Source organism: Marmota monax, unplaced genomic scaffold (genome assembly GCF_021218885.2).
Source record: "Marmota monax isolate L192 unplaced genomic scaffold, Marmota_monax_Labrador192_F-V1.1 WCK01_AAM20220418_F8-fsc00004, whole genome shotgun sequence".
Classification (NCBI taxonomy): Eukaryota; Metazoa; Chordata; class Mammalia; order Rodentia; family Sciuridae; genus Marmota; species Marmota monax.
The window spans coordinates 13907412-13925039 of record NW_026692881.1 but is presented as its reverse complement, the minus strand read 5'-3'; the positions used below and the strand labels follow the sequence as shown (position 1 = coordinate 13925039).

The window sequence follows — 17628 nt, the reverse complement described above, 5'->3', positions numbered from 1 at the left end:
GGGCCTCAGACCTCAGCTTGGGCCCCACAGCTTCACACCTGTCCCCTGGGGATATTGTGCCTGCTCTGCTCCTCAAATACTTAGTGGGTCCTCAAGGGTTGGATGCCTTGAAGCACCCCCATGTGACCTTCAGCATTGGCTAGTTGTCCTGTTGAAGAAAAAATGGCTCTGCATCTGTGAATGGCATGTGCTCTGCAGGCTGCAAGGGGAGTGGTGGCCTAAGCTCCAAGGGCAGACACCATTTCTGGAAACATGCTGGAGAGGTGTCTTCGTCTTTGTCCTTCCAGAGTATGTCCAGCTCATCCAGCCCCCCCTGGGCATCATTTTAGGCTGTAGCTGCCTAGTTGGGGGTGCAATAGTACTGGCGCTAAAGAGGAAGGCTCTGGGGTCACATCTTGGCCTCAGGCTAACCTTTCCAAGCCCCAGTTCCTGGCCTGTAAAATGGGATTCTAAGTAGACCACCTCATAGAATTACTGAGACATTGTGATCAAATTGAGCATGTAAAGTACATTTTTGACCTGTGGTAAACTTCCCCAGTTTCCCACATACTTTCCCAGTGCCCTCTGCCTGCCTCTTCCCAAGGAGCTACTAAGTGTTGAAACAGTGCAGATTGCTGTTTGGAAAACTGGGTGAAAACCAAGCAAAGAGACTCTGGTGTCAGAGAGTGACTAAGGATCTTAGAAGACTCTGATGTAAGAGGGCTTGATGACCTGTGATCCCGGGTACTCAGGAGACATAGGCAGGAGAATTACAAGTTTGAGGTCAACTTGGGCAACTTAGAACCTATTTCAAAATAAAAAGGGCTGGGGATATAGCTCAGTGGTAGACCCTTGCCTAGCATGTTCAATTCCCAGTGCTGGAAGGGGAAAAAAAGAAGAGAAAAAACGAAGGCCCCTCATGCAGGAAGCCCCTCTGGGTGCTCTGGAGCAGTAGTATATTGCTTCTGCTTAAAAACTCTCCCTGCCTCCTCCTGAGCCTGTTTCAGTGTGGCATATCTCCCTCACCTGGGAGTTCTTCCCTTCCCTGGTCCAAGATCTGGCCTTCCATGGCACCTTCAGCCACCATCTGGTTTTATTTTCCAGGCAGCAGTAGTAGCCTGCAAATGAGTATGTCCCTGACCCCAGACTGCCTGGGCTCAAATCCAGGTTTCTCTGTGATGTGCTTGGCATATGGTGAAGTTAAGTCAGTCACAGCTCTTCTTTATAATCATTACTCATTTTTCTTGGAAATCTTGATCTGTCAAGGCTTCCCTGATTCCTTCAGCATGTCCTGTAGTCCCTCAGCAGCCTACTCGTTCCTCGCCAAGGGAATGAGGATGGCCCATGAGCAGGGCAGGATTGGGGCATCTTGTCTTGAGATGACAAGATGACAGCTCCTGCACTGACAACCCAGTGGTTTTCTTATGCCATTGCTGAGTTCTCCTCCCTCCAAAGTTGTGGGAGCCTGATGTGCTGGGGTGCCAGTAGTGGCCTCAGTGGAAGGCCAGTAGGATGGGCTGGCTGGCCTTGTCTTTGTGTCAGCTGAACCACAAACCATTTCAGGCATCATCCTCCCCAGAGAAGCCTGAGTCACGCTTCCTTGGAACACTTTCCTTTCTCCACTAGGTATCCGCTGTGCTGGGCTACAGCCAGTGCAACTGGTGCCCTGTGCTCAGACACAGCCTGTGTGCTCCAACCTGTTCCTTCTGGTCCCTCTACCTGGCACCCCTGGCCTTGGAGCTTACATGCCTTTGGAGTCTGCAGTTTTGTCAGGCTTCCAGTGCGCAGCATAGCCCCAGACTGGCCTTCCTCCCTGCGCAGCCCTAATGCAGCCCTGGGCGGGTGTTCATCGCCTGCTATAGAGTATAATTGGATGGCTCCATGTGTCGTTGTTATTGGCTCATAACTGCTAGGACTCTAATGTTGAGGGACTGTAGCGACTAGCTTGGGCAGGGGTCTCCCACTGGAACTGGGTCCTGTTCCCCATGTCCCCGGGCCTGGCACTGAGTGAAGGATCAGTGCACTAGTAACCAGTGAGAAAGTTTGAGTGGAGTTTGTGAGAATTGAAGACCTGGTGAAGGCCTTCCCTCCAGAGAGGTCTAGGACCTAATTTCCCTGTTAGGAAATAAGGGGCTGGGCTGGCTTTAGGGTGCCAGATGGGTACCCGTGTTCCTAGGGTGGAGTTTAATGTGGAGAGGCAGGCCTGCGGTCAGGACAAGGACTAGAGCCTCACTGTGTAACCTGCCTTAGGGCCTTTGTTTCCTTATCTGTAAGTAGAGGATGGAGGGACACTCATGTTCAACGTAGGTTGCTGTTGCCAGTACTGATGTCATTAGTGAACATGTTATGTCCCTTTTTACTGACTTCCTGCTTGTTACCTTTTTTTTTTTTTTTTTTTTTTTAATAGAGGAAGAGGCGTAAGCAGCAGAAAGAGTCTGAGGAGGAGGAGCTGGAGATGCCCCCTCAGTACCAAGGTAAGGTTTCCACTTCTTTCTCTTGGGGCACTGATTCCTGTCATCTACACCAGGCAGAGGAGTGGCAGGGAGGGATGCAGAGCCCTGATTTTGTATAGCCAGTTTGTTACTCAGTTGGCACCAGCATACATTAGCTGACAGGACTGGGATGGGCAGGAATAGGGAGTCAAGGATGAGAAGGCTGTGCACGTGACCCCCACTCTTCCTGAGGCCAGTGCTGCCCACCCACCCAGGCCTTCCTTGACCAGCCCTGACTCAGGCCAGGTCCAGGTTGACAGGACTTGGGTAGATTAGTGTTGGGCCTGGCCCTTCCTGGGTTCCCTTCTATGTTTGTCTCTGAGGCCCAGGTTAACCCCCAGAGAAGCTACTAGAAATGCCAAGGTGATTTCTCAGCTTTCTTCCTTCCAAGGTGCCCCTGCAGGGCCCTGCCCCAAAGCCCTTGCACCAGAGCCCTTGCTGTACATGTAAAGGCCAGGGGCTCTTTGGGAAGACTTTTATTCTGAGAGTGGTCCCATAGCATCTGACCCTGGTGGAGAATCTTTTGACTCCTCTTCTATCCCCACAAGCTGAGGCGCAGCTTACCTATTGTGCACTGAGATGACGTGGTGGGGAGAGGAAGCAGTACCAGTCATTGGGGCAGGAGGATTCAGGTCAGCTGCTGCTTAGCTGTGTGACCTTGGTCCAGTCACACTACCTTTCTGTCTCATCTGTAAAAAAAGGATTCATGTTAATCTTCTCAGAGAGTCCTCTGGAGTTGGCATTGTAGAATTCCATCTCTGATTAAAGTCTAAGCTGAAAATGAGCTGACCTGAGACAAGACCTTGATTTCAAATCTCTGTTCAATGGGATTAATAGCTGCCTTTGTATCTCAGAGTACAGGTGTGAGCCCAAATGAGAAAAGAGTGGGGAATCTTTGTGGGGTTTTTTTTTTTGGGGGGGGGTGGTACTGGGAAGGGTACCAGTGATTGATCTCAGGGGCACTCGATCACTGAGCCACATCCCAGCCCTATTTTGTATTTTATTTAGAGATGGGGTCTCACTGAGTTGCTTAGGACCTCGCATTTGCTGAGGCTGGCTTTGAATTCACAATCCTGTCTTAGCCTCCCAAACCCCTGGAATTATAGGCATGCACCACTGCACCCAGCAAAAAGTGGGGAATCTTAAAATGAGCTGGGTGGCAGAGCTGAGGGTTGAACCTTGGTGCACTGACCACAAACCCCGTGTTCAGGAGGATGACTCTAATGAGGATGTAGCTCTGCAGTCAAGCACTCGCCTAGCATCCTAAAGCCCTGTGTTCAGTCCCCAATAGCACAAAAATAAATAAATAAATATCAAATTATTCTAAAATAATTGGAGCAGGTATAACTTTGGAGAATGTGGATCATTTTATGTTGGTTGGGAATACCAGAAATCATTAGTAGGCCTCTCGGGATTCTGGGTCAGTCTGAAGAGCCTAGTGGTCTGTCAAGTCTCTATGCAGATGCTCCCTTAAGGGAGGACTTCTCCCTTGCTTGGTAAAGATAGAGTTGAGTTCCTCACCTATGCTCATCTACTCTCCAGCAGCCCTCTGGAGAAGGGGTCCCTTGTCCCCCAGAAGGGTGCTACCCTTGCTGTGCCTGACTTGTAGTCTTTATTCTCCCCACAGCCGGAGGCTCTGGCATTCATCGCCCCGTGGGCAAGAAAGCCATTCCTGGGGCTGAATACAAGTCCAAGGTAATGGCTGCAGGTGGGGTCTCCTGGTAATGAATGGGTGCCAGGGAGGGCGAGAAGGAGCTATGCCCATCACTGTCCTCAAAAGGCACTTTCGTGGAACCAGACAGGCCAAGGAAGAAGGGGCACACCCATGTCTTGTTGGCCTCTGAACTTGGGGGCCTTGGTAAATGGCTTCCAGGGCCACAGGAGCTCTTTGGTGCCATCCAAAGCAGAGAATGAAGGAAAGGGAGGTCATAGGCCTATGAAGTCAGTATGGGGAACAATGGGAACCCCACACTCCCAGCTGACTCTGTTTCTCTGGATAAGCAGAAGGCAAAGGGTGATGTGAAGAAGAAGGGTCGGCTGGATCCCTATGCCTACATCCCCCTCAACAGAACCAAGCTCAACCGCAGGTATGGTGGTGTGGGGCAGGGCAGGGCATTCCATGTTCAGAGCGCGCTCTCTTCTCACTGAATTATCAACTCAGTTGTTCAGTTCTTCCAGAATTTTTTTTAGCATATACCTGCAAGTAGTTGGTACCTTCTTGTATGTGGCTTTTTTAAACATGATTTTGCAATTCAGAAATTTTCTTGTATATATGTACTTTATATGCTTGTCATTTCTGTAATAGCTCTGGGTAATTGCTTTTCTAATCCCCTTGTTGGGAAATGAGAATCATTTCCACTTTGGGTGTTAAATAGGGTTCTTTGAGTTAAGTGTGAGAGCCATACAAGATGCCATGTAGGAATACTTGGCAAATGCATGTTACTCGTAAACAGGGTTCTAAACTTCAGTATGCTGGCTTAAAGTCAACCTTTAGAAAGAAGGATGGGTGGATAGAGTGAACTTTGTCCTTTTCTGTCCATTTGAGGAACAGTGAGGGGAGGACTGTTCCAGGTGGGATTGTGCCAGAGTGGAACAGCCTGGGCAGGACACATGCCATGTAGAAACTGGGGTTGCACAGGGTTGCCCCAGTTTATGTGCTGCCCACCCTGACAGCCCCCTTCTTCCTGTCTCTGCTGGTGCTCGGGGTGGTCATCATTTGACATTAAGAGGAGATGAATCCACCTGTTAAGACCCTTCTCTTCCTTGTCCCTACAGGAAGAAGGTGAAGCTACAGGGACAATTTAAAGGTCTGGTGAAAGCTGCCCAGAGGGGGTCCCAGTTGGGACACAAACTCCGCAGAAAGGATCGCAGGCCCTGAAGCTCCAGAGCCCCTAGGCTGCTCTGTGGTCCATCCTGAGGCCCCTTTTCAGTTCCCACACTGCTTGACATCAGCTCCAAGTGCTCAGGATTGGCACAACCTGGACTCAGAATGACTTTTTGGAACCAGGGCTTGGCTCCCAGAAACACCCAGGATTTTGGAAGTTCCAAATGGAAACTGTTCTTTAGGGACATCCCCATTTCCTGAAGATGAGACTGTGACCTCAATACCTCTGAGTAGGCCCCACAAAGCAGTGCTTCCTGCCATAGTGACCATGAGCAGCTGAGCAGTGATCTTTTCCTCCAGTGGCTCATAGCCACATGACAGCCTCAGCCTGGCCATGATCTGCCTTTGTGAGATCTGCTGTGATTAGGCGCAGAATAAATGTGCATCACCGTGTTTTAGCCCTGACACTGTTGTATAACCTTCCCTACTCCAGGGGTAAGGACATATCTGGTTACTGGCTGCAGTGACTTGATCCCTTTCCTATGCAACTCCCAACATGTAGTCCAGGGCATAACTTTGCTCTGTCCATAGGTCAGGCCTTGCAACTTGTCCAGGAGTACCAGTGGCCAGAGGACTCCCTAGTTGCACTTTACAATCCCCATCAAAAAGTGATGTTTAGTGGGTAGGAGGGGAAGTGCATTCTTGTGGCTGGACCCTAGAACTGTGGTCGGGTACAAGGGATTGGAACAGAAGGGAGGTAGTAGTTGAGAGCTTTGGCTGCATCTGGGCACAAGGCTCTGCCAGCATTTTTGTCCATTGATTCAAGTGTTTTGTGCCCCTCCATGTGCCCAAAGCAGCTTGGTTTATCCATCTCCCTGTTCCCACACATCTGTTTTCCCAGATCCTGTTGTGGTGCTGTGTGATTCCCACTAGTCCAGCTTTTGTTGGTCTGATGCAGACCTTCTGTGCTTGAGGTCACTTATCGCATAGGCCCAGGGTCCTCATTTTTTTTTTGTTTGGGGATTGAAACCAGAAGTGCTTTACCACTGAGCTACATCCCCAATTCTTTCTATTTTTTTATTTTGGGCATTTTATCACTGAGTTACTGAGGGCCTCACTAAATTTCTGAGGCTGGCTTTGAATTTGTAATCCTTTTGCTTCAGCCTCACAAATTGCTGGGATTATAGGTGTGTGTCACTGTGCCTGGCAGCCCAGGGTCCCCTTGGGTATGCTTCGCAACATCAACCAGAAGTAAAGTACTATCGGGCTATTCCTACGCTCCAATAAGGAATATGCTTTGTCCCCTGACACATGATCTGTGAGTTTTTCTGGCTTTTTCTCCTTGTGAGATGAGACCATACACACATTCCTTGATAGTTTCCATTCTGATTTAATGCCTTTGGTTCCAGTAATGCTTCCAAGAGGTGCTAGGTATCTCTTAGTAGCATGTCCCTTGATGTATTTTATTCATTTTCCAAGATGTGAGTCTTAACTGGACCCAGTACCCCCAAAGACCTCCCAATGGTATTGGGCTGAAAATCAGAGGGATCGGGCTGGGGATGTGGCTCAAGCAGTAGCGCGCTTGCCTGGCATGCATGCGGCCCGGGCTCGATCCTCAGCACCACATACAAACAAAGATGTTGTGTCTGCCAAAAACTAAAAAATAAATATTAAAATTCTCTCTCTAAAAAAAGAAAGAAAAGAAAAGAAAATCAGAGGAATCACACTTCGCCCAGAGATGGCACTGTTCGCATGCTTTTATCATAGAATTCTGAGATTGGAGAGTAAGTAGGAAAAATGGTCAAAAGAGGTGAACATTGTGGGGCATGGTGGCACACACCTCTAATCTTGACTCAGGAGGCTGAGGCAGGAGGATTATGAGTTCATGGCCAGCCTCAAAGCAATTTAGTGAGTCCCTAAGTGGCTTAGTGAGACCCTGTCTCAAAAAATAAGCTGGGGACGTGGTCAGCAGTTTAGTGCCCCTGGGTTCAATCCCCTCTACCAAAAAGAAGTGACCACTAAGGATTTGCAAAGGTGATCTAACTATGACCGCTGTTAGTGTACCCTTATTCATAAGGTGTGTCAAATTAAGCCAGCCCCAGTTTTTTCCTATTCATGTCCTTTCTCAGGTAATGAAGCATACACTAGGAAGCCTCATGAAGTGGGGACAGATATGAGCCAATTGTCCAGTATTGACGTCATTAAGAAAGGAAGTTTGAAGCTGGCCTGCTTATTATAACATATTTCCCAAGAAGCATTGTTGTCTTTCAAAGGTGGGAGGGGCAGGTGACCTAGAAAGGTTGGTATTAGTGATGTGCCTGACTCCATATTCTTCTGGAAGTAGACTTTAAATATAAATTATTTTGCTGCAGAGGCAAAAATTAATCTGCCCCAGAAACTTCAAGTGCTCAAAACGTGTTGCAAAAGTCAATGCTGCTTTGGGGTCACCAGTAGGAGTGAAGGGGGATCTTAGGAGTGTTCATCAACACAAGAGTCATTTAGTTTCAGGGCAAAAAGAAAACTTGAGAGCTTCACTAAGATCCAGATTTACTGTTTTATGTTTTTTGTGATGTCAGACTGTTGAGGCTTTTCTGGGTCCTACCTATCCTTTGTTCATTCTCTGATAACAGGTTACATCTTGCCTGGTTACCAAAAAGGCCAAGGTGGTCAGGCACTAGGGATTGGCAAAGGCAGACTGAGTGTGCCCCTGTCATGACACTTCTGAACATGGGCAAGTCAGGTTAGGCCAGTCCTCACCATTCCCTGTTCCCTTGTGGTTGTGGCAGAGGTTTGGTGGTGGCTGTCCTGGAGGTTCACTATTACCAGTGGCCATCTTACTAGGTCCTCAGTCTTCTTGCAGTCCGATCAGCCAAGGGAGGATTTTTTTTTTTTTAAAGAGAGAATTTTTTAATATTTATTTTTTAGTTTTCGGTGGACACAACATCTTTATTTTATTTTTATGTGGTGCTGAGGATCGAACCCAGCACCCAGGTGAGCGCATTACCGCTTGAGCCACATTCCCAGCCCAGGGTGTTTTTTTCTGTATTATTTACAACACATGAGAAAATTATTTATGATGTTTCAATAGCCTTTGAAAACAGAGGCTATTGAAACATCCTCAGGGTCCTTTCCCAAAAGCTTCCCTTTTGGTTGCTTATGTTTCTTCAAAAGATAATCTAAAAAATTAAATGTCTTCTAATTTTGCTATAAAAGCAATAAATATTCACAGAATATTTAGAAAAGTCAGAAAAGTAAAAGGGGGCCTAGAATCTGTCCACCTTTTTTTTTTCTATATAGGGCCTATTTTTGAATACAAAAATATAGTTTTTAAAGTTTATTTTCTAAATTTGCACTTGACTATAACAGTTTTTACCCTACCTATGTAAACAGTTCATAAATATAATTTTCAATGGCCCAGTTTAAAGTGTCTGCCCAAGGGACATAGCTCAGTTTATTTATAAAAGATTCAAAAGTATGTCGCTCCTTGCTTACGCAGGAATTTAAAGCCATCACTAGATGCTAGATCATGGGCAAGCAATATTTAGAAAATGACATGATGAATACTCCTTGTTCTATTTTTGATATACATTATGATAAATAGAAAAATGACTGTACTCCAGAAAATAACCCTGATTTGGGACAACCTAAGTTGGTTTGCCATTTCCTGAAATCATGCTTAATGTAACTGCTTCCATTAGAAACAGTTACCATGTTGTTAAGAGAACAGCCGAGTCATCCAAGGCCAGGGCCACAGTGGCAGGTTTCCTCTTCCCATCCCAGGTTCCACTGACTGATCATAGAAACACTAGAACAGGATTTTGAGGCTGTGGCCAATCAGCAAATATGAAGATGTAGGCAGAGGGTTCAGTGGCTTGCCACCACATACTTACTGCAGAGCCCTGTGAGTCTAAAACCAGGATCAGGTTCAGAGGCAAATCCAGACCAAGGGGCCTACTCAAAATTGCAGTTTATTAATTTTTTTTTTAAGAGAGAATTTTTTTTTTATTTCTTAGTTTTCAGTGGACACAACATCTTTGTATGTGGTGCTGAGGATCGAACACTCGATGCCAGGCGAGCACGCTACTGCTTGAGCCACATCCCCAGCCCCCAGTTTATTAATTTGTAATGAGAAATATAACTGCCCAAGATACTCGGCGACTGTTCAGGAAATATTTTACCTTGCGTTGGAAATCAAAAACTATTGTAGTATAAAATGGGACAAAGGGAGTCCTACAAGTGATATATTAATAATGTCATTGAGAAGGGACAGTTTTATCTCCCTGGGGATTTCCTAGACATTGGGCCCATTCTCACCGCAGCCTATTGGGGCTACCCTCTGGTGGTTTGTGCTCCAGAGCAGGCAGATCCTTCCTCTCTGGTGTTTCATAGACTCTTTGCAGCCACTTTCCTGCTGCAGAGAAGCTTTTCTGAGATTTAATTAGGCCCCTGCTTCCTTCACATGCAGGCATGCCTGGATTGAATTTCCAAGCACAGCTCTTCCGGCTCTCACCAGGGAGACAGCATGTTCCCTCTGGAGCCTTGTACAGATAACTAATCCTGTCCATCATGTGTGCACTTGAAGGGTTTAACTTCCAGAGGGCAACATGATTTCCAAATTCCAGGGATGTCACCCTGAAGACCCATATGTACTAATTACAGAGCTGATCATTTAAAGTCACAATTTCAGAGAGGATCTGAAGCCCGGCTGGTGGGCAGATGGTTTTGTGAATGGTGCCAGGAATAGGCTATGCAGGCCTCGTGACTCCTCTGCAAGTTCTGCCAGCTCTTGAAGTCTTGCTTTTAACCAGAACTGTGTTTACAACATAGATATTGGACTTGAGGCCACAGAGCCTGAGTTATATACACAGTAGATAACCTGAGACCAACCCTTAGTTGTAAATATGCTCATAAAAATGACAAGGCACAGTGTAGCCCAAGCAGATTTTACACAGCATGTGTATCAATTGGATCATTGCCCCGTAATTCTTATCTAAAAACGTTTTCTTAATCATTCCAGCAGCAAGTCCAACTTGCTTACAGTAAGCAGGCAGACTACTAAGGCAAACAGTCATTCATAAAGTAGCAAAGGTGATATCCAGTATTTTAAAGATAGTTCTTCCCCACCCACATGAGGATTGTCAGATGGTCACATGCGTCCTCTTCCTCAGAACCTTGCACAGGGGCCTGGTGTCTGCTGTGATCGTGGGCAGTCACGCCTGATCTCACTGCCAGATCCCAGTCTCATGTGCAGATACAGTGGCAATTGCAGCCTAAGCTCCCACAGAGCTCTTTAGTTTGCCCAAGGCATTTGCACCCACTTTCTCTTTCAATATGACAGTAATATCTGATTGTGGTTATCATTAGGATTCCCAGGCAAAGACAGAGGATGAGTGGTTTGGGCAGAGTCATACAGGTGGCATAAAGTGGCACCCACGCCCCCAAAGTTCAAGTTTCCACTGTGCAATGCCCTGGGGAAAGCACAGTGTGATTAGGCATCACTGTGAATTTCCATATGCTGCATGAGGTTGGGACACCAGTGTCTGCTCTCCTTCCTGCTCATTACCTTGCAGGTGCTTTGCTCTGAAATCCCTACATCTCTGGGATGAAATCCAATTATACAGTTCTCTTTGTACAAGGTGAGAGGAGTGAGGAGTTGTGCCAGGGTTGACTTTTTGTTGTTGTTGATAAAACTTTATTTTCATTTATTTATACATGGTGCTAAGAATCGAACCCAGTGTCACACATGCTAGGCAAGCGCTCTACCACCGAGCCACAACCCCAGCCCCCAGGGTTGACTTTTGACATGAAGGGTGGGGCAGAGCTGTGCTGGGCTGTGAGTTCCTCTTCTGCCTTCAAGGAAGGGATACAGTTGGCCTGTAAGTTTCCTTTCTTTCCATCATTTTCTTCATCCACATTCCTTATTTTCTCTCCCTCTTTCATACACACACACATACATTTTTATTGTGAATTTATTCTGAGCAAAGGACTTCCAAAAAACATTTTGTGAGACATGGGAGATACTGTAATGAGCAATACAGAGAGGACACTTGCCTTGACAATATCTATAGCGGAGACACTCAAACAGTAAAACCTAACTAGAACAGTGCTACGAAAGTTTAGCACAGATGCCACTGGAGGACCTGAGCTGGACAAAGGGGCCGTGGAAGGAGGGCCTCCTGGCAAAGACCTGAAGGATGAGTAGGCTTTAGGGAGCCAAATAACCAAGGGTCCAAACTTCCCAAGTACTGGAGCCTAAAGGTAACTGGTTGGAAGATGGGCTTAGGTTGGGCCTATCTCAAGCCTCCATTGCACACCAGGCTCACTATTTTCCTTAAATTGTACAGTCATGTGTGTGTGGTTGCTGGTAGAGGGCTCCTCCACTTTGGAGCTTTGCTGTTGTAGGCAAATAAGGGGAGAAAGAATGTCTCAGACTAAAAAAGAATATGTATAAAGGCCCTGCAGCAGAAAACCACTAGCTTCTTCAAGTAAATACCGGGAGGCCAGGGTTGCCCAAACAGAGTAGCAAGGAAGAAAATGAAGTGGCCAGGGCTGGTTTTAGTTCTCACACTGTTTTGGATTATCCCAACTCAAATTGGAGGACGGGCTGGGTAAGAGACTGACCTAATTCAATTTGGGCATTTTTGTTTATTTTCTTTTAAATTTTTATTTATTTTTTTTTGGGGGGGGGTTGGGGGAGTACTGGGGATTGAACATGATACTCATATCTACAGATATTTTATTTTTTTTTAAATTTTGAGATAGCGTCTCAGTATGTTGCCCAGACTGGCCTTCAATTTGTAATAATCCTCCTGAGGTTGCTGAGATTACAGGTCTGCACCCCAAAACCTACCTTGCCTTGGGTTTTTAAAGAATGATTGAAGTCTGTGCAGAAAATAGGCTGTAGAAGGTCCAGGGCAGCAACAGTGAGACTAGTTAGAATTTTTTTTTTTTTTAGTTGTAGATGGACACAGTACTTTTATTTATTTTTATGTGGTACCAAAAATAAATAAAAGTTCAAACCCAGTGACACACATGGTAGGCAAGCACTCTACCACTGAGCCACAATCCCAGCCCCACTAGTTAGAATATTAATGTGTTATTCAAGCAAAAGATGATGGTAACTTGGACCAGGGGCTTTGTAGTAAGGTGCTGGGCAGCAGTTGGATTCTGGGTATGTCTTAAAGGGAAATTGGATGTGGGATGTGAAAGGAAAGAAAGGAATCGGGATGACGCTTGGCCTGAGTAATGGGAATCATGCAGAGAGCGTTCACCGACAGAGCTGGGGGAGACTTCAGGCAAGTCAAGCAAATAGAGTGGGATATCAACAGGTGGGTGATGTAGACAAAGAGAACAACTCTAAGGCCCAAGCCTGGGACACTCCAAGAATAAAGGCCAATAAAGGAGGAATAGCTACTAGGGTAGAAGAAATAAAATAAAACCAGGAGAATGTGGTACCCTGGAAGCTAGGTGAAAGCGACGTGTTAAGGAAAAGGGGTCATGAAATTCATGGAACCTGATGAGCAGTCAAGTAAGAAGTCAAGTATTGGTCTTAGGGACAAGGGAGTTTCGTGAACTTGGCAGTTCAGTCCAAACTTCTCTCTGAAGTTCATTTAAAGGGAAGTGGGATTATATATATTTAAAAAGACAGTGTTGGGGCATAGCTGTGCGGTAGAGGGCTTGCCTAGCATATGCAAGGCCCTGGGTGAAATCCCCAGCACTAAAAAATGAATAAATAAATAAAAGACAACACTTAAAAGCAACAAAGAGCTAATAGAAGGCAGGTAATGCACAGCTATTGGGGAGGCTGAGGCATGAGAGTTCAGCGCCAGCCTGGACAAATTAACAAGATCCTATCTCAAAATAAAAAGGTCTGGGTATGAAGCTCAGTAATAAATGGCTTGCAGAGCAAATGTGAGACCTTGAGTTCAATCCCTAGTAACCATAAAACAATAACAAACCTAGCAAAACAGTGAGGTATTGCCCAACTGAGACTAGAAAGGAGAGATGAGGCCCACAAGAGAGGGGCAGGCTTGATGGTATAGATCTGAAATCCTGGCTACTCAGGTGGCTGAGGCAGAAGAATTGCAAGTTCGAGGCCACTCTGGGCAATTTAGTGAGACCATGTCCTAAAGTTTAACACATAAAGGGTGGGGGTATATTGCTGAGTGGTAGAGCACTGGCCTGGCATGCCCAAGGCCCTGGGTTCAGTCCCCAGCGCCACCACTACTGCCACCACAACAGAGGAACTTTTGTCTAAGTGGTGGTGGTACAAATAATTTAGAGTCAGTTGTAAGACTGAAATGCACTTTTGGTGGCCTCAAGTGGCTAAGGGAATGAATGTTGAAGTTTGGGAACTACCAGGAGTGGAGACCCAAACATTTTAAACATACACACACCCTCCTTAGGTCAGGGCCCTCCCTAGTGTTCTACAATCTAGAAGTTAGGAGTAAGATGAGTGTTTTAGACTGTCTTGAGAACCATGATCATGTCATCTGGGGTGACCCAGGGAATCTTGAGGCTAGAACTCAGACAAAGTTGGTTCTGAACTGCTAGTATTCCCATGTGCCTAGCAGAGACAGACAGATCCTCTATGGAGGATGGCAACACCATTCTGGGTCCCTCATTATTTCTACAAATATGATATCTTGTCATCAAAGATAACTGGCCAGAGCCAGGCACAGTGACGCACACCTGTAATCCCAGGGACTTGAGAGGGTGAGTAGGAGGATCCCAAGTTCAAGGTCAGCCTCAGCAATTTAGCAAGACTCTTGCCTCATAATAAAAAATAAAAAGGACTGGAGATATAGCTCAGGGGTAAAGCCCCCCTGGGTTAATTTCCTAGTACTAAACAAATAAATAAACAGGCCTATTAAGGACAGTAAAACATGAGCAAGAAAAAACAAAAAAACCAAAGAACAGGCTCACACTATGTTATTGTTCATATCCCTTTTTCTTTTTGTGGTACTGGGGATTGAACCAGGGGTGCTCTGCCACTGAGCTATAACCCCAGCTCTTTATTTTTAAATTTTGAGACAGGGTCTCTGTAAGTGGCCCAGTCTGGCCTTGAAGTTGCCTAGGTTTGCTTGGAACTGGGGATCCTCCTGACTCAGCCTTGTGAGATGCTGGCATCACAGGCCAGTGCGTCTCCTTTTCAACAGTGATCATTTCTTGGCTGCTTCCCCAGCATCCATTCTGTACTTTTCCCTTCCCAGCACTCTCCACGCGGGGTGTAATGCAGCACTGGTGAGGCTGACCCTGCACTGGCTCTCGGAGGACTGCATGTGAGCTATCTATGGAGTCTAATGGCAAATCACAGCCCTTTTGAAAAAGATGCTGATACAGAGACTGCATGCTTTGAATTAGGAAGCGTGTTCCCAACGAACTGCTGCGTTGAGGTTAACTAGCTACAGGATAAAACCAACGCCGTGAAGAACTGAAAAGAACCCAGGTCTTTGGGGACATTTTTTGTTTTGGTAGTGGGAATTGAATCCAGGAGTGCTTTACCACTGAGCTACATCTCCAGGTCTTTATTTTATTTTTAAATTTTGAGACAGGGTCTTGCTAAGCTGCTGAGGGTCTCACTAAATTGCTGAGGCTGACCTCAAACTTATGATCCTCCTGCCTCAGCCTCCCAGGTTGCTGGGATTACAGGCATGCACCACTGCACCATACTTGATATTTCCTTTTCTTATTGGTCATTTTAAAATAATGGCTTTATTGAGATAGAACTCACACTCCTGCACACTAGCCAAGTGTTTTACCGCTGAGCTACACCCTCTAGTCCAAAACTCACTCTTTTAAGTGAACAATTTATTATTAATATATTCACAACGGTGCACAACAATCATCACTATCTGATCCAAGAACACTTCTATCACACATATGTATCCATTAGCCAGTAATTCCTCATCCTTTACTCTCCCTTCCCTCCAGCTCCTGGCAATTAGTTTCTGTTTCTATAGCTTTGTCCACTGTGGACTTTTCACATAAATAAAATCATACACGTGGTCTTTTGTACCTGGCTTTGTTCACTTAGCATAATATTTCAAGTTTGACACAAGCATAATCACTAATTCATCCCTTTTTACAGCTGAATAATATTCCATTTTATTACATACTCTTTTTTGTGAATCAATTCATCTGTAGATAGACCACTGAGTTGTTTCCACTTTTTGGCTATGGTGAGTAATGCTGCTATGAACACAGATGTACAATATGTTTTAAAATGGTTTTATTTGCAAAGAAACAAGAAAGGCCCTGGTAAGGATGCAGGCTTACAGGAGCGGAACCCACCTGCAGCGGGTGGGAGGGTGCTCCTTGCCCATTCACTTCTTTGGCCTCCTTTGCTCTTCCTATGCTGTGGGCTCTCCAGGCAGAGGGCTTACCAGCAGGCTTAGCAGCCACTGAAGCACTGGTCGGAGTCAGAAAAGTGGGTTCTGTCCTTCACCCTCCTGCTCCCAAGTCAACTCCCTTCCTCCAGAGAGCCAGGAAGTGCTTTGGAGAAGTAGATAATGCTTTCTCAATGCTATGCTTTTAATGTGTCTCCCCAAATTTCACGTATTGGAAATTTGCCCCCCAGTACACCAGTGTTAAGAGATGGGCTTTTGGGAGGTGACTGGGTCATGAGTGCTCTGATCAAGAGAGTGGCTTGCTCTGTCTGGCCATGGGATGGCCTCTGCCATGTTATGATGCAGCAGGAAGCCCCCCTCACCAGATGCTGAGCAGTTGCCAGAGCCATGCACTTGGACTTCCCAGCCTCCAGAATCAGGAGCTAAATTTATAAGTTATTGTTTATAAGTTACCTGTCTCGAGTGTTTTGTTTATAACACCAGAAAATGGACTCAGAAGTTGGGTGTGGTGGTGCACGCCTGTAATCCCAGCAGCTCGGGAGGCTGAGGCAGGAGGATGGTGAGTTCAAAGCCAGCCTCAGCAAAAGTGAGGCACTAAGCAACTCAGTGAGACCCTGTCTCAAATAAAATACAAAATAGGGCCGGGATGTGGCTCAGTGGTGGAGTGCTCCTGAGTTCAATCCAGGTATCAAACAAACAAACAAAAAACCTGTGGTGGGAACTAGGGGTATGTCTCTGTAGTTCAGGGAGTGAGTGTGTAGCAGGCACAAAGAAGCCCTATGTCTCCCTCCCCCAGCACTGCAAAATGACCAAACCAAAAAACTCAGTAGAAGAGAGAAGAGAATGAGCCCCAAATCGAGGTGGACAGGTTTTGAGAAGTGTGCCTCCAGAAGGCTTAGGCCATGGTTTCCTAGGGGCTGGGAGCCCACAGGCTCTTCCCCGCCTCAGAAGACCTCTGAGTTGAGTGTTTTTAACACACCCATTCAACAGAGGAGGAAACAGGGAGCACAGGGAAATGGCCCAGTTCTCCTGTCAGTTTTGAGGGGCTAGCTGTCCAAGGACCATGAGGAAGGGCTAGAAAGGATGGGCCTGGACTCCACAGCTGCCTCACCAACCCAGCATCCTAGAGCCAGAGAACCTTCAGGTATGAGTCTGAATTCGTTGCTGGGTGAACTCGCAAGAAACCCTGGGGCCCAGAGGGAAGCTGCTGCTCAACACCAGGTGCTGGAGAAATCAGGGCTAGAACCCAGGTTGCTGACTCAACCTGATGCTCACTTCCAAAGCTGGTCAGGATGACGCAGGAGAGGGCCACAGACAGCTCACCAGGCCTCGGGGCACAAAACGAACTTGATGCCTGTAAGGCTGAATTGCCAGATGGCCAGGTAGTTCTGGTGTGTGTGTGTGTGTGTGTGTGTGTGTATGTGTGTGTGTCCCCACACCCGCACACAGGGCACCTGCATGTGCCGGGTAGCGGGAGGAGTGTCATGTTTTCCCAGGTGAGGTTCTATGAGGTCTGTGGACGAGATTGCTGCTGTCTCCAAGGAGATCCCTGGGATCACCCACAAGAATCTGAAGTGGGAAAGAGAGGGCCTGAGTGTGATTGCGCGGTGGAGTCTGCAGATGGAATTGCCTGCCCCTTCTCCTTCCCTGTCCACCAGAAACGGGAAGCAAAGCCTCAAGGGGGCACCCTTAGGTGGCCTAATTGAAGCTACCCGCCTTCTTTAGGAGACACACCCTAAGATCCTGTGAAATGGAAGGCCTGTGGGACCTGGGAAACAGAAAGGGGAGACTGTCCCAAATGAAGCCAACATAACTCAACTGGGCTGGGGCTTGTCAGAACTGCAGGTGATCAGAGGCCACTGCCTTACCATCAGTCCCACCCTGACATCTGGCTTCCGTGTTCACTTCTTGGAGGTTAGTTTCCTCCTCCCCTGGAACTTCTGGGGGTACTGCTCTTTTAAAAATGCAAATAAGGTCTCCTTGG

The 17628-nt window shown here is 46.7% G+C and overlaps 1 protein-coding gene across 1 annotated transcript in view; it reads left to right on the top strand.

Annotated features, from left to right (window-relative positions):
- The window catches only part of Rrp12 (ribosomal RNA processing 12 homolog), a 34253-nt gene extending 28493 nt beyond the window's left edge, over nucleotides 1-5760 (top strand). Inside the window, exons 31-34 of the mRNA XM_046449928.2 lie at nucleotides 2387-2453; nucleotides 4099-4166; nucleotides 4476-4558; nucleotides 5247-5760. Coding sequence (XP_046305884.1) covers nucleotides 2387-2453; nucleotides 4099-4166; nucleotides 4476-4558; nucleotides 5247-5349 — 321 coding nt within the window. The 3' untranslated portion in view covers nucleotides 5350-5760. The remainder of the gene's footprint in view (nucleotides 1-2386; nucleotides 2454-4098; nucleotides 4167-4475; nucleotides 4559-5246) is intronic.
- Nucleotides 5761-17628: the final 11868 nt, after the last annotated feature.